The following is a 16,453-nucleotide window of genomic DNA, read 5'->3' as shown; positions in this document are numbered from 1 at the left end:
TGCATAGTATAACACAATTTTTAATTCCAAATAACTTTTCTTAATAACACTTTTCGATATTGTGAAATATAAAGGTACTTTACTCTCGAGCGAAATTCATATTTTTGAAGTAATACTTCTTTACCGGCGATAGAGGGTGAATTTTTATATGTTAAACTTTGTACATTATAACTTTGTTCTGATTGGATGTTCAAATGACATGTCAAAAATTATCCGATATGGCAGCTGGAGGACAGCTGTGGTTTGGAGGTAAAGGTAAAGGTAAACAAATATATAATATATTAGTTTTATTGTTGTGAGGACAGAAACAAAAAAGTTTATAATATTGTAGTGACTTTTAAATAGTTTTTAAAAGCAACAGGTACGTAATAATTGTTAATGTATCATGGGTATAAACCTACCTATTTGATCTGCCAAAATATATAGTATGTAATACTTTTATTTATATAATTTGATTACCATCAAAATTTCTATCAATATTCACCTAATATATTGTTTTCTTACTCTATGTTTTGTTGTATTTTTTCAATTCTAAATCATTTCAATTCAAAATTAAAATAATTTGATCAATTTTCAAAATATCAAAATATCACAAGTCTAATCCGTTTAGTTAGTCGATCTTCGTAAATAATGACACATGGTGTCCGTGGCTAAGCGTTGAAAGCGAATGAATTCCAATACCAACCGCGCTTATCAGCGCTGGTTCGAGTCCCAATAGAAACTTTCTTTTTTGTTTTTTTTTAATACATTTTATGATTGTAAGTATATTTATTATATAATTGTATTTTCAGAAAATACGTATTTAGTTAAAAAAAATTGCGACAATTAATGTTCAGACATCTTTTGTGGCTTGTTTAATGTGTTTTTGTGTGTGTTTTATTCTTTTATTATTTTAATTTTTGGCACTGTTCTAATAAAAAATATTTGAGAAGTAGTAAGTATAAATTAGTTTAATATTTAAACAAAATATAAATAAAAAGTATATTAATTTCGTTTAAATCATATAATAGAAGTATAACTTCTTACGTGCGTACAAAGTACACACACATTCTTTTTTTAACATACCTCGTACACTATTGATACAATTTTATATCTGACGATTGCATCGTAGGTTGTAGACTATGCAGAGCATTTAGTAAAGAATTTTTTTTTTCATAAAGTTACTAATAAAAAAGTTTTCCATATGGTTCCAACTTAGTGGAACGTATTGCATGTGTATATGTCACATTTTGAAAAAGCATATATTGTTTAAAAATAGTCCTACAATTTTTTTCAATACACCATTTGTACAATGTATATACCTAGCCTTGTACATTCATTGTACAATGTATACCTAAATATACAATCAAAAAAGTTATTATGAGAAATTTAAAAATAATCGTAAAATACATCAAAAATCTTTAAAAGCATAAAATTTTGAACAACCATATCTTGCTTAAAAATAGTCACACAACCTTCTACAATAGACCAATTTAAAGATAATCGACTTTTCGTCCTATTAAATGTAACATTGCATATAACTAAAGCTACGTAGAAAAAAGTTACAGAATAATGTTTGAGAAGTAACAAGGAAAATGGGCAAAAATCGCTGTGAGTGGCAAACTTTGAAAAATCATATTTTGAAGAGTATAAATCGTACAGACTTCTACCAAACGTCATTTTAAAGAAGAAGGATGGAAGTTTCTTTTCTTTGAAGCAATGCATATACCTATATTCTCGTGGAAAAAAGTTATGGGGCAAAAAACAAAATTGCTATCTTTCGTGTTTTTTTCTTGCTTTTCTTTTGAATATAGTATTGTAAAAAAAATATTTTTGACTTTAAAATGTGATATTTAGATAGTAAATTTAACTTGAAACAATTTTTCTGTAGACGCGTTTGTACCAAAAGTGCATAGAGCTCACCCTAATTCGCCCTGTGTCTAGGGACTAGTTCACCCCTTTCTCAAAAACGCACCCCTTTAAATGGTAGCACTCCGCGGTTTTTCATATCTAGAGGTCCATTGACTATATAAAACAATAAAACCCCGTTAACGTTGTAGTTCCTTTCTAAAATACAAATCAATAGCCTAAGAGGAGGCGTAAGAGTTGCATTAGTTGCAAAGTATATAGAAAAGAAATAACGAAGGCACAATTCGCCTTCAACGCGTTAAATAAAATCTAGCAAACAAGTGAAATATCAGAGACAACAAAAATCAATGTATTCAATACTTGTGTAAAAAGCGTACTACTCTAAAGCACGACGAAAACACAACAAACAGGCTACAGACTTTTGTAAATAGGTCCTTAAGATCTTAAAAATTTACTGACCTAATAAAATAACGAATGAAGAAATATGGAAACGAACGAAACAATAACATCACAAGACAAGCACTCAATATCAACCTGGGGGGACAAGGAAGAGGGGACGACCAGATAATACCTAGATGAAACATTAACCAGAGAACGCAACAGAATCGGCTTTAGTGGGGGGGGAGTGAAAAACAAAGCAAGAAACAGAGGAGAATGGAAGGAACTGGTACGCAGATTAACCAGAGAATAAACACAAGAAGATACGCTGAGCTGGCCACCAGCCGTCTTACACCATCGGCCAAGAAACGCAGATGCGCCCAATACTCCACTAGGAGTGATGGTCCAAGAGAGATATAGAAAAATAACGAAACATTTTGTTTTCTAGTGCAATTAATATCAAACCATCCGTATTTCTCTTTTCCGTTCATGTAAAATATACTTACCATCAACGCTTTCGTCATCTGATGAAACACTGTGAGTTTCGACTATCTCATCCCCCAAGCCACTATCAACTTTCTCCCTTTTTTTATTCTTTTTAACATCATCTAGAACTCTTTCCTGACTCGGACCGCTTTCATTTAATTGTTCAGCAGTTGGCTGAGAACTTTCACCTTGCGGTTCACCATTTTCTTCCTCAACTTCCTCACTATCTGCTCCCCGGCTTAGAACGTTGATGAAGTCCAGAACTGCTATTTCAACGGTAGGTTCTCTGTGTACTTCCACTGATTCGTTCAGGGTCTGGGCCATGGTGGAAGGTTTTTCAGGTGAAGATGATTTCTAAGGAGTAAAAAAAATTAATAATTGGCACTAACTTTATTGCACTAATTAGCTATTTTCGATTGATCATATTAGTTCAAAAGTTATAGTTGAGTATAAGCAAGTAATATAGATAAAAAAATATAAGAAATAAGAATATTAGAAATTCATATACATAGGAATATACAAAGGAATAAATTCGAAAAAAAAATAAATTCGATATTTCGTAAGCCGGCAACTTTAGGTAAAAATCCCGAAACACTGAAACAGGTCGATTTTTATTTTTAAATTATGATTTTTTGGCATATATATCATACTACTGACGTCATCCGTCTGAGCGTTTTGACGTAATCTCAATTTTGACGTAGTCCACTGCTGGACATAGGCCTTCCTCAGTTCTTTCCAGTGTTCTCTACATTGGGCCGCTTGTAGCCAGTTTCCGGCTACTCTTTTTATATCGTAGGTCCATCGATGTAGTCGATGGTCGTCCTCAGCTTCTTTTATAGTTTGTGGGCCTCCATTCCATGATTCCTTTCGCTTGAGACACATGGGAATTGAACTTTTTAGAATATGGCTTAGTTTGCCAAATGCTGCCCATGTCAGGCCTATTCGCTTCTATATTTCATGTGTTTGATTGTCTCTGCTTATTTTGATCTCGTGTCCCAGATATTTGTAAGTGTATGTTTGTTGTATGGTATTATTGTCAATAGTTGCGTTTCCATTCATTACGAAATTTGTCATAAGGTTGGTTTTCTCAAAGTATATTTTTAATGCTGCTCTTTCAGACAGAGTCTTAAGCGAATGTATCATAGACACTGTAAGTTATCTGCGATTAATACAACATCATCCGCAACAGTGGCGGCTCGTGGCTTTAGGGACAGGGTCGGCAAGGTTTTGTCTCCTCAGATAGGTATGCCATCTAATTAAAAGCTTCAATTTCATAGAAGATTTTTGGTTTTTATTTTTTTTTTTATTTTTTTTTTTTGTTTTTCCTATAAATTTAGAACCTAAACCTGTTTATAAATTAACTCAAGCCTATGTTGTTTCGAAGTAGCAAAATGGGTTATAACGTCATTGTAAAATTTATTATTGTTTTGGAGAGGTTTTAAAAGTTATTTTCTATTGACATTTAAGACAAGTTTGACATTCTCTCTTGTTTCATGGTGTTTCGACAATACGTTTTGACTCTTTTGAGACAAGAGAAATCCCGTTCATTTGAGGCAGAATTTGCCCACATTTGAGCACAATAATTTATTAATTTCGGGAACAGTTTGTTATACCTAATGAATTGAAGTATATAAAATTAAACATATTTTGTAATTTCCCACCTTCCGAAAATATTTAGATCAGCATATAAAACTATTAATCCATTTTCTTATTTTATTTGATTAAAGAATGGTGGATAATTTTTAATGAACTTGTCTAATAGATATTTTGAAAAGGTCCAGAACATTGTTTAAATAATCAAAATGTCAAAAAATGAAGAAAAACTTTGATTTTTTTCTTCGTTTTTTCATTTTCATTCACTTCTGAGAAAAGTTACACTGACATAAAAGTTGCGTAATTAAATTTTCTACAATATAGGATTGGTTAAAAATTTTAAAAAGTGTCATCCTTGTTGCAAAACAGCAACAATTGCGAAAAAAACATAAAAAAGTATTCGCATTTTACGTTTGTCAACCATTTATGCTACACTTACGACCTTCATATTTTAACCGGAAAACCTTTATGATATATGTATTAAAACAATACTGTAAATTTCATTAAGATCGATTCAATACATTTTGCAAAGTAAGTTTTGCAATCCAGCTTTTGCAAAAAAAATTAATTTTTTCAAAATGTTGCAGTACTAGTACTGACAATAAAGCAGATAGCAAGTTGATTTTTTTTTACATAAAGAAGAAAGGTGCAGTATTCTTCTATATGTAAAAATAAATTCAACTTGCTGTCTGCTTTATTCTGCAACATTTTGAAAAAATGAAGTTTTTTGCGAAAGCTGGATTGCAAAATTTATCTTGCAAAATCTACTGAACCGATCTTAATGAAATTCACAGTATTCACAGTAGCATAAACGGTTGAAAAACGTAAAATGCGAATACTTGTTTTGTATGATTTTTTTCGCAATTATTGCTATTTTGCAACAAGGGTGACAATTTTTAAAAATTTTAACTAATCCTATATTGTAGGAAATTTAATTACGCAACTTTTATGTCAGTGCAACTTTTCTCGAAAATGAATACTTTTAAAGTTATAATCAAAAAATGAAGAAAAAAAATCGAATTTTTCCTTCATTTTTGACATTTTGATTATTTAAACAATGTTCCGGACCTTTTTGAGTGGAAGGATAACTCAAATATTATTATATGAGTTATTTTCAAGCAATTTCTGCAAAAAAATATGAGTCACCTATCAACGACCAAATTAATGCTACTAATATTTTTACAGATGCGTCCTGGTCTATAGGTACGTGTCTTGTTGCCGTTTGCAGATCACCGCTCGGCAGATTGTTTATCTGCCGTACTTGCCATTCAAATAAATACGGGGAATGTATAATTGGTTGCCTATCGGCTAATATTCCGTAGCTTCTTTTACAAGCAAATGGTCAATCTGGGGACGGCTTGCCGAAGCGGGCGTTGAATTCACGCAATCGCAATCGGGTGTATGGCTAGATCATTAATTTGAAAAGTCTCTTACGCACAGGGATCACTTAACGTATTGGATCGATCGAATTCTTTTAAAAACAATGAATAAAATTTAGTCTGTATTATCTCACAGATATTTTTTTTTTTATTTCACAGAAACGAATATCATCAACTCTGATTAACTTATATATTTAAAAAATCTATAATGTGTCCATAAATGTGTGGGTCGGCACTGCCGACCCTGACGAGCCGCCACTGATCCGCAAACATCAGATGATTTAATCTTCCTCCTCTATATTGATGCCCATATCATGTCTTTGAGTGTTCTTAAATATTGACTCTAGAGTTGCCGTGAACAATTTTGGTGAAATATGGTCTCCTTGTCTTACTCGTCGACCTAAGGCGCATGTCCAGTGAGGAAACCTGTTATGACTCTGAGCTGATTCCTGCTTGTTTTCAGCAGTAACTCAGCCCTACTACCACATGTCCGTCCGATATACATCTTGCCATGTGTAGGACAGGGTACACTCTCCCAGTGTGAGTTGTGTTGGCTTCGGATCCAGGCTTTTTTTCGTTCACGGACGGTGCTTTTTGGCACTCCCACGGCCGGCTCTGGACCCAGGTATTTTGTAGCTGATGCTCTCTTGGCAAGTGCATCAGCTCTTCATTGCCGTATATGCCCCGATGACCTGGAACCCATACCAGTATAACATTGTTATGTTGTGCCAGTCTATCAAGTTCTTGTCGACATTCCCACACCAGCCTAGAGTTCACCTTAGGGCTTATAAGAGCCCCAATGGCTGCTTGGCTATCTGTGCATATGTTAACCCACTGCAGTTCGAATTCCCTCAGGTTGTTTTCTCTTGCACACTGCAAGATTGCAAAAATCTCGCCTGAAATACGGAGGTATATTCTCCCAGTGGAATAGAAATGTTGAAATTTCCACTACTACAGAATATCCCTGCGCCTGAACCGTCTGCAGTTTTAGACCCGTCCGTATACCAGGTGCAACCCTGCAGTCTGGGTCGAGAGTTTCCTCTGTCCCATTCGTCTCGTGGGCAAATGTCCACTTGAAAAGGTACGTCAGGCTTGTATCTTGATGTCATATGGTCAGAAATCATCATCCATTCGGCATCATTAGTTTCATTCGTTATTCTACTGTGTCCTGATTTAACTGGTACGTTGCTCAGGTTTTCTCGCAGTCTATAATATCCCATTCTCGCCTCACCTCTTATTGTTATATGTAAAGGAGGGAGATCCAGTAGTGCCTCCATAGCTGCCGTAGGTGTGCCCCTCATAGCCCCCTTGATCCCGAGACAAGCCAGTCTTTGCACCTTGCTTAATTTGATGATGGCACTTTTTTGCTGCACTTTTGGCCACCATACCACTGATGCATATGTAATTGTGGGTTTTACTACCATGTTATAAGTCCAATATACCAAGTCTGGTCTCAAACCCCACATTTTTCCATGAGTACGTCTGGCTACCATTAACGTAGATACCGCTCTCTTCGTTATTCTTTCTATCTGCTGATTCCAAGTAAGTCTTGAGTCTAATATTATCCCGAGATACTTTACTTCACTCACCAGATTTAAATGTACACCATTTAGACTTAGAGGATCCAATTCCTCTGAATTCCTTCTTTTAGTAAATTTCATGATTTTGGACTTTAAGAGGACTGATGTTAAGCCCTACATTTGAAGTCCATTCTGTAACTACGGTCAGAGCCTGTTGCATTCGATCTCTGACTGTACCATTAAATTTTCCGTGGGCTAAGATGACTAGGTCATCCGCATAACCCAGGACGTGATGCCTATCGTTGTTGAGTCTAGCTATCAGGCCATCCATGACCAGATTCCACAATAGAGGAGATAAGACTCCCCCTGTGGGCAGCCTCTGGTTACCTGAGCTGACACTGTATCCCCTAGCAACATAGCATATATCACACGGCTTCTCAGCATGCAGTCTATCCATCTACAGCTTGTTTCGTCTATTCCTTTTAGACGGATCGCCCTTGTGATCGCTTCGTAGGAGGTGTTGTCAAATGCTCTCTCAATATCGAGAAATGCACCAAACATCACTTCTTGGTTTTCTAGAACGTACTCCACTCTCTGTACAAGATGGCCGTTTCTGTGGAGACTCCCGCTCGATACGCATATTGTCCCTGATGTAACGGACTTTCAACCAATACACCATCCCTGATATACCTATCGAGCAGTTTTTCTAAGGTCTTCAGTACGAATGACATCAGACTTAATGGCCGCATAGACTTGGCCCTTTCCTGTCCGATTTTGACAGGTTTGGGTATAAAAGCCACCCTTATCAGCCTCCATGCTTTTAGCATGTACCCCAGCCCTAAACTAGCCTGCAGTATCTTACACAATTTTTTGAAAAGAAGGTCGTTTCCCTTCTGTAGAAGTATTGGTCCCGTGTAGTCGTATAAATGATGTAGCGTTCTTACAGATGTTTTTGATTATTAACGTGTACCTGTAATCTATTCGGCTTTGCTTTAGGACTTCTAGTACTGTTTTGAACTCTACAGAATCGAAATCCTTCTCGTAATCGACAAATACAAGAACCAGTGGTATGTTGTATTTGATGCATTTTTCAATTAAAATCTTCATGGTATGCAAATGGTCATTTGTGCCATATCCTGTCCTGAAGCCTATCTGTTCTTTGAGCTGTAGTACATTCTTTCACGGTTTTTGCTGTAAATTTTAAAGAACTGCTTGGATTTACATGAAATTTGGCATACGCATAGCTAACATGTCAAAGAAAAAAAGTGATATGGTGCCGATGTGTGCTTTTGCCCTGGGGTGAGTTTCACCCCATCTCGGGAGGTGAAAAAATATATGTCCAAGATAAGTCCCGAAATGGATAAATTAATTAATTTTAAGCAACTTTAGTTCTATAGAGTTTTTTCACTAAATCAACACTTTTCGAGTTATTTGCAAGTGAATATGTTCATTTTTCAACAAAATAACCACGTTTTTAGACGGTTTTTCTCAAATAATTCAAAACTTAAGCATTTTGTCGAAAAATGTATTCTTAGCAAAACTATAGCCTATAAAAAAGTGAAAAAAAACGGTGTATACATTAGGTCTCTATACCTAGCAAAAGCAGAGTTATAGCTAATGAAAAATAGGTTCATATTCGAAAAATTCCAAATAGAATAATTCAATGGGAAATATCCAAATAGTGAAGCATTCTTGGGGAAAACACATTACAACTTTTTTAAAGTGTTTAAAAAAAGCTTTATGTTTTTATAAAAAAAATTTCTAGCATCAAATGTAAGCAAATTACGCTCAAAATAAAGTTGGTCCCTTTTGTATTGGCACAAAATCAGGAAGATCACCCCCCCCCCCCCCAGTTAGCAACTTATATGAAATTAATCGTTACCACTTCACAAGTTACTTTACTTATGTTGTGTTTATATGATCTGTAAGTTTCATTGATTCAAAGTGCTTATTTTTGAAAAAATTTGGTTTTAAAGTAAAATTTTTAAAAATTTTAATTTTGAAAAAAATGCTTTTTTCAAAATAACAATTGTTAGAGATACCAAAAATCTTAAACAATAAAAAAAGTTGGCTTTACTTTTCTGAATATTTTGTATTTTTTTGTTTTTCTGTAAGACAAGAATTGGTTAAGATTCGGTGTTTCTAAATTTGCATACACTCGTGATAAGTGACTCGTTCAAGCTCTTTTAACTACAGCTCTTTCAAAAATAAGCACTTTGAACCAATGAAACTTACAGATCATATGATCAATACATACGCGAGTAAAAAACTTGTGAAGTGGTAACAATTAAGTTCATTTGAAATGCCAATTAGGGGGCGATTTTCCAGATTTCTTACAAAAAAAGGGGCCAACTTTATTTTGAGCGTAACTTGTTTACTTTTGATACTATAAAATTTGTTTAAAAAAAGAAAAATAAGCATTTTTTTAAACACTTTAAAAAAGGTAAAATGAGTCTTCCCCAAAAAAGTGCTTTGTTTTTTGGTTATGCCACGTTAAAATATTCGATTTGGAATCTGACGAATATGAACCTATTTTTCATTACCTATAACTCTGCTTCTACTAGGTATAGTGACCTAATATATACACCATTTTTTCACTTTTTTACGTGCTATATTTTTGATTAGAATTTTTTTTTGACCAAATATTTACTTTTTGAGTTATTTGCGAAAAACCGTTTGAAAACGTGGATATTTTGTAGAAAAATTAACATTTTCACTCACAAATAACTCAAAAAGTATTAACTTGGTGAAAAAACTTTATAGAACAAAAGTTACATAGAATTAGTCATTTTATCCATTTCCGGACTTACTTGGAACATATATTTTTTACCTCCAAAAGGGGATAAAACTGACCCCTAGGACAAAAGCACACATCGGGACAATATCACTTTTTTTCTTTGACTTGTTAGCTATGTGTATGCCAAATTCCCTGTCAATCCAAGCGGTTCTTTAGAATTTAGATGTTTTGCAATATTTTACCTTTAAAGAACGTACTACTGATAGAAATCAAGTTTAGGGTGTTAGTCTCTTCGTTAAGATTTTCATAAAGAGATTGTACATATGTGTCAAGAGGCTGATCAACCGATCAACTTTTTTGTGTAATACACCATACTGTATACACATCAAATATTAATTTTTGTAGGCAAATGGCTAATAATCATGTGCGCAATGTAATTGTATGGCTAATTGTCATGTGCGCAAATAAAATTGCGCCAAATATTCACTAAGCTATTAGCATTCAATATCCGTTGCTTTACTATTGTAATAATTTCACTAGAACAAAAATATTTCATTTATATCTTGCTTATCATCAGATAGCAAATATTGTCAAGCATGAACAAATGTCTAAAAAACACAAAGATATCTCCAACCAAGGATTCATATCAATGTTGCAAGGAAAAATAACAGGCAAACGCAGTCCGGGACGAAGAAGAATCTTATGGTTGAAGAACTTGTGAGATTGGTATTGTGTTGATACAAGCATGTTATTTAGGGTGGCAGTGAATAAAATTAAAATAGCTATGATGGTAACTAACGTTCTGAAAGGACACGAAGAAGGAGAAAAGATTCATATAAAATATAAAAAGAAATTGATTGTGGGTTTGTAAAAAAATGTTTTATTTACTCACCGTCTCGGTATTCGTGTTACTCGGTCCTTCGTCGACCTCATTCTTACTAGTATTTGTGGTAGGGTTTTGCTCAATTACTGCTTGTGTACGAATCACAGGATTTATTGTAGACTTCTTATTCTCATCTGTGGATTCTGTAGTATCAGTTTCCATTCTATTGTCTTCGCTAGATTGTTCCGTTTCCGTATTGTTTTCTCTACTGCTGCTGTTATTCTCTAGATCAGTTTGATAAGCTACATATAAATAGATAAATAGTGCTAATTACAGAACAAGCGGCTATCCGGAAGAACATATTTGCCCGATTTCACCAACGATACCTAAATATTTAAGAATTACCTAAGTGGGTTTAAGTACTTCCTAACTCTAAAACCGATTTCACCATACGATAAGAATTGCCTAAACCGCTTAAGCATTACCTTACGTTAGGATACGGTTTTCGATCTCCCTAAACTTTAGGTATTACTTATCGTTGACAGTCAGGTTATGTTTTTACAATTTTGACTAATGTACTTGTGACGTTTGTCAATAATTTGATTCCTACCTTAATTTTTCTGTTATTCTGTAATATTAGGTATATTAGTAGTTGTAATTTTGTATTATCTTTTATATTAATAATATAATATGTGTTGGAAAATATAAAAAATCATTTGGAGTTTTTTACAGGTCTATTGACAAAATTATGGATGATAGTCTACCTACTACCTAACAAACTAGTGTTGTGTTTCAAATCCCATTCATGATATCACTAAAAGTGTGTCATTAAAAATTAATAATAAAAGAAGCAATTTTCAACATATTTATTTTAAAATTATATCATTAACGACAATTCAACTAACTTTAATTTTTCGTCATAATACTTATGTGGAATTGACAACTCTTTTATTTTCCTCCATTTCACTGTACATATTATACAAATAACATACAAAACTTAAACAAACTTAATTCACAAATAACTAGCTGCTAAATAAAATAACTATAACAGTACAAAACTGAATAAAACCAACTTGGCAAACAAACAATAATGACAAATAATCGAAAAAGTAATGTAATGTCATCTTATTCTTCTTTTTATTTATCAAAAATAGTTCAAACGTACCCAAGGTAATACCTAGGAAAGCATTTCCTAGATCAGCATTGCTTTTAGTTGTGAAACGCGATTGTTTCTAAGTATTGACTTAGGCAGTTCCTATCGATAAGAATTACTTAATAAAGCAACTATTTAGGTATCGTTGGTGAAATCGGGTGATTATGTATTCTGCGCATGAGTTAAAATTTAAAGTACTGTTTGAGACGAGTTTGGTCGTGCATTAACATTAAACTATTCTTTCTGCGCCAGTTTAATAACATGCTCATTATTCACTATTTTTGAAGAGATAATAACACCCATTACTTTACCTGTGAGTAAGAGTTCATTACTCACGAGTTCAATTAATCAAGTGATGAAGGCCTAGTAATATATGTGACTGATATTAATACAGAACTTTACATCGTTTATATGATAATTAAATTTACGGTGTAACTTACGTGACTTACGCCCGGTTTCATAATCAACTTAAAGTGAACATTAACTAAAGTCACTTTAAAGCTGACATTTACCCATATAAATTGCATTGATAAAGGTACCAACTTAAAATTTAAAGTCCACTTTAACTGATTATGAAACCGAGCGTTAGACTATGTAATAAGCAAAATGTTAAGTAAAGTGATTTGGTTATTAATAGTTCGGCTAGTAAGTAAAAAAGCAATAAAATAATATTTTAATTTAGTTTGAATATATTTGAATCGATCGTTTGAGAAACCCTACATGTCCAAAAAAAAAACGATTTTCGTTTTTTTGCATTTTTACTAACCTTAGATATAGAGTCACATGTTTCAAGAAAAATCCTACCCTGTATAATATTCTATAGGTCTGTCCGTGTAGCACATCCTGACTGAACTTACCCAGGGGGAGAACGCCAGCGCATTACAAAATTCGGTGTTCGATTAGCTGTTTCCTTTGAACAGCTAATGCGCAGGCGTTCTCCCTCTGGGTAAGTTCAGGATACGTTCGGGGCATGCTGCGCCAATACGGCTTATATCAGCCTGGAGACTTAAGGAATTTTTCTGAATCACGAGAAACCCGACAACTTCATAAGAAATGAGATGTTTTTTGTACTTTTCCATAACTTTGCTTTTGTGGACATGTCGGGTTTCTTAAATGACTGATTCATTTATCAATAAACGAACGATGCATTTTAAAGTTTGTACAATAATTTTTCTACTAATAAAAAGAAGGTTGTAGAAAAAGTATAGTATTCTACTCGCATGCAATGGGTCGGAATTCATCATCGTGAGTAAGAGCCAAATTATGTCATGCGTAGAGTATGGAATATGTTCCTCTGGTTAGCTGCTCCTAACTAAAAATTATTCCAAAACCAAAGAGAATAGATAAGAATATGACTTCTTGGTTTCTTAAGGAGATGGTATGGCTTGAAATATGGCTTGTGCTTCAAGCACATTTTTGTGATTTTTTTTTAATTGTGGTAGAATTATTTTATTTTTAAATTAAATAATTAAATTAAGTCAAAATATTGAAAAATGAACCAACGGTAACAAAGGACCCCGCAACACTCCTTGTGGAAAAGTGTTCCCAATCAAATTTAACGAAACTTTGGTCAATGATAGTTCTCAGTGAGTAGATTAAAAAAGTCCATGGCACCTGGGTCTGAAAAACTATTATTCTCTAGCTACAGCCTTCTGAATTTCTTAAATTCAGGTACTCGGTTTATGTTGCACTAAGTGCACTAATTCACGGTGAAGTGAATGAAAATATCTATTATTTAAAGAAGAGAACTCATTTTCTTCATGCATGTTTGCGTGTTGCACATGAATTCGTGGTTAAAAATAGATGCATCGTATTTTAGTCGTCAGAAAATCTTCGAAAAGTCCTCAGAAAACTGAAGAAGTGCGATATAAAATGTGCTGCTAGAGTGACATAACAATTATCATGCTTTCATGAATACTTCTCACTTATCCAATATCAGCATAGCTGCAGTTACACCTTATCTTTAGAAAACTACTGAATAGTGGCGGATTTAGGGGGGAATTCCCCTAGTAATACGGTCCAGAATTAAAGAAAAAATTGTTTAAACATGATTATTACACGTTGAAATATTATGTTAGCTTACATGCAACTTACTACAGACAGACAAACATGTAAAACGATTAAGAAACACCCTAGGAATAATTGTCCAAAATTTCAACAAAATTGAAAAAGCCTTTCTATAAAAAATCTTTATTAGAAATCTAGCATTATTTTAAATTTCAAGAACGCTTCTCTATTGGCCTGACGTCACTAGTTGCATACACCAAGCGCGCGCCATTCTCATAGTGTTACTGTTTACCTGTTTGAAGTTTCAGGTCATTTTATTTTATTCTTTTCTTGTTTTATCAGGGTTAAAGTGGAGTTTTATAGTGAATTTGTTTAGTTTAAAGTGGATAGACTGTTTGTAAGGACATTTTTTGGGTTTTACAAAAATAAACAAATAAAATGGAAGAAGGTTTTCAGAAAGCCGATTCGTATAAACTACCGACTGTAGTGTAGATGTAACAATGGTGTATGATTTATTGGCATCTTGTAAAAAAATAAATCTACCACAGCTTTACTGAGTGTATATTCCATATAATTTTCCATGTCTTCTTTAAGCTAAAAAAATAAATGCTTAATACTCCACAAAAAAAAAATAGAGAAAGTTGTATGCATGCATTGTACGCATGCATATTGTATACATACATTGGCTGGTTATTACTTTACCTTGGTTAGGTGTATTACAAATATTTTTACTCTTCTTCATGTGCCTTGTCCGTTGTGGACGTTGGCTATCATCATGGCAATTTTAATTTCATTTGAGGCGTTTCTGAATAAGTCGATCGATTTTTGTCCAAATCATTGGCGTAAGTTTTTAAGTCATGAGTGTCTTTTCTTCCGGGTCCGCGTTTGCTCTCTATTTTACCTTGCGTTATCAGTTGGAGTATACGATATTTATGATGCCTCATGATATGATCGAAATATTTAAGATTTCGTTTCTTAATTGTAAAAGAGATTTCTTTTTGTTTTCCCATTCGACGCAATACCTGTACGTTGGTGTGGGTCGCCCAGGATATTTTGAGGATACGTGGGTACACCCACATCTCGAATGCCTCTAGCTTTTTCATTAATGTTTCCATTATTGTCCAGGCCTCTGCGCCATATAGCAAGACCGGAAATAATAACATTTTAGCAGCCGCATTTTTAGTGGGAGAGATATTATGTCGCAATGGGTGAAAATATTTCTCATGCATGTTGTTAAATGTTGCTATGTCCTTTTCAACTCTAGATCTTATTTCGGTTGTTTCGTATTTCGAGTTGACAACTGTTCCAAGGTAAAAAATATTTTTGAACTTGGGTATTATACATTTTCATTTCAACCAATCTTTTCACTAAATTATTAATGATTATAATATAATATAAAGTCATACCTACATCCACATGTCGTTATTTCAAGGTTTACTTTTACTGTATGTATTATTAGAATCCCGTTTTTAGGAATATCCCAGTTTAAGGAATACAAATTTGAGGTCCCGAAACTTTTTCATTTACTCTTTAAGGGGGTAGGTGCAAAATCGTGGTCCAATGCTATTTAAATTCATTCATTTTTTTCGAATCCTGAGAAAACTAATAAGTATTTTTGAAAAATGTAAATGCAGAAAGAACAATTACATTATTACCAAGGGCCGAAAGTCTCTGGAAAACTTCTATAATGTTTATTTTATTAAGTTAGTTCTTTAAGTTAGTTATTTTAAGTTCTAGCTGCAACAAACCATTTCTTTTTCTGTTTTAAATTGGCTGGAACGGTAATAAAAATCTTGTCAGAACTGTTTTTTGATGTATTTACACACCCAGGAACAAAACACCACTTATTTGTCATTATTTTTAATAATTAAATACGTAAAAAACTGCGCACATTCAAATACACTGAGTAAATAAGTATACAAAACTATTCGTCGATCAAAGACGTTACGACTGCTGACGTCACAGACCGTAGCCTCGCTGCAGGGTACCGTTTTTCTAGCCTCCAAGAAAATCAACATTATGAACTCATTTATCTTAAAAATATACATTTTTAAACAGTTTTATGATTGTTACGTTTTTATATACCTTGTAATCTATTGAATTTAACTATATTTAAAAATTAGTGAACATCCCTATTCAACCCAATTAACTCGGCAGTTAGGAAAATAAAGGGAACTTATTGCACATGTTATTACCTATGTCTTTTATGTAGTTTGGGTTATCTATTTAATATATTTTGGGGTTGGTGTTTTATTACAGATGATATCAGGCGGATTAGTAAAAACTGGCAACAATCAGCACAAAAACGTGAAGTACGGAGACAATTGGGGAGACCTACGTCCAGCAGTGGACGTGAATTGGTTGGATGATGATGGTGTTTTATTGGAAGTCGCCCGCCCCCCCAAGGCAAATGTTCCACAATTGTTACTGAAGTATCCTAATAGGTCGTTAGTTAACACGACATAAAATATCATGCATCTAAGCAAAATCAGCAAAATCTTAACATACAGATAGTCGAAGATGACATAA

The 16,453-nt window shown here is 33.7% G+C and overlaps 1 protein-coding gene across 2 annotated transcripts in view; it reads right to left on the bottom strand.

Annotated features, from left to right (window-relative positions):
• LOC114327769 (uncharacterized) overlaps window positions 1-16,453 on the bottom strand; it is a 149,457-nt gene that overhangs the window by 22,382 nt on the left and 110,622 nt on the right. Inside the window, exons 5-6 of one of the 2 annotated variants that reach the window (XM_028276477.2) lie at window positions 10,834-11,066; window positions 2,733-3,066 (exon numbers count right to left, since the gene is read on the bottom strand). In XM_028276477.2, coding sequence (XP_028132278.2) covers window positions 2,733-3,066; window positions 10,834-11,066 — 567 coding nt within the window. The remainder of the gene's footprint in view (window positions 1-2,732; window positions 3,067-10,833; window positions 11,067-16,453) is intronic. The other variant, XM_028276476.2, reaches the window with a different exon arrangement.

The sequence above is a fragment of the Diabrotica virgifera genome, chromosome 7, assembly GCF_917563875.1.
Source record: "Diabrotica virgifera virgifera chromosome 7, PGI_DIABVI_V3a".
NCBI lineage: Eukaryota > Metazoa > Arthropoda > Insecta > Coleoptera > Chrysomelidae > Diabrotica > Diabrotica virgifera.
Note: the sequence above shows the minus strand (reverse complement) of the source record. Positions and strands in the feature narration are given on the sequence as shown.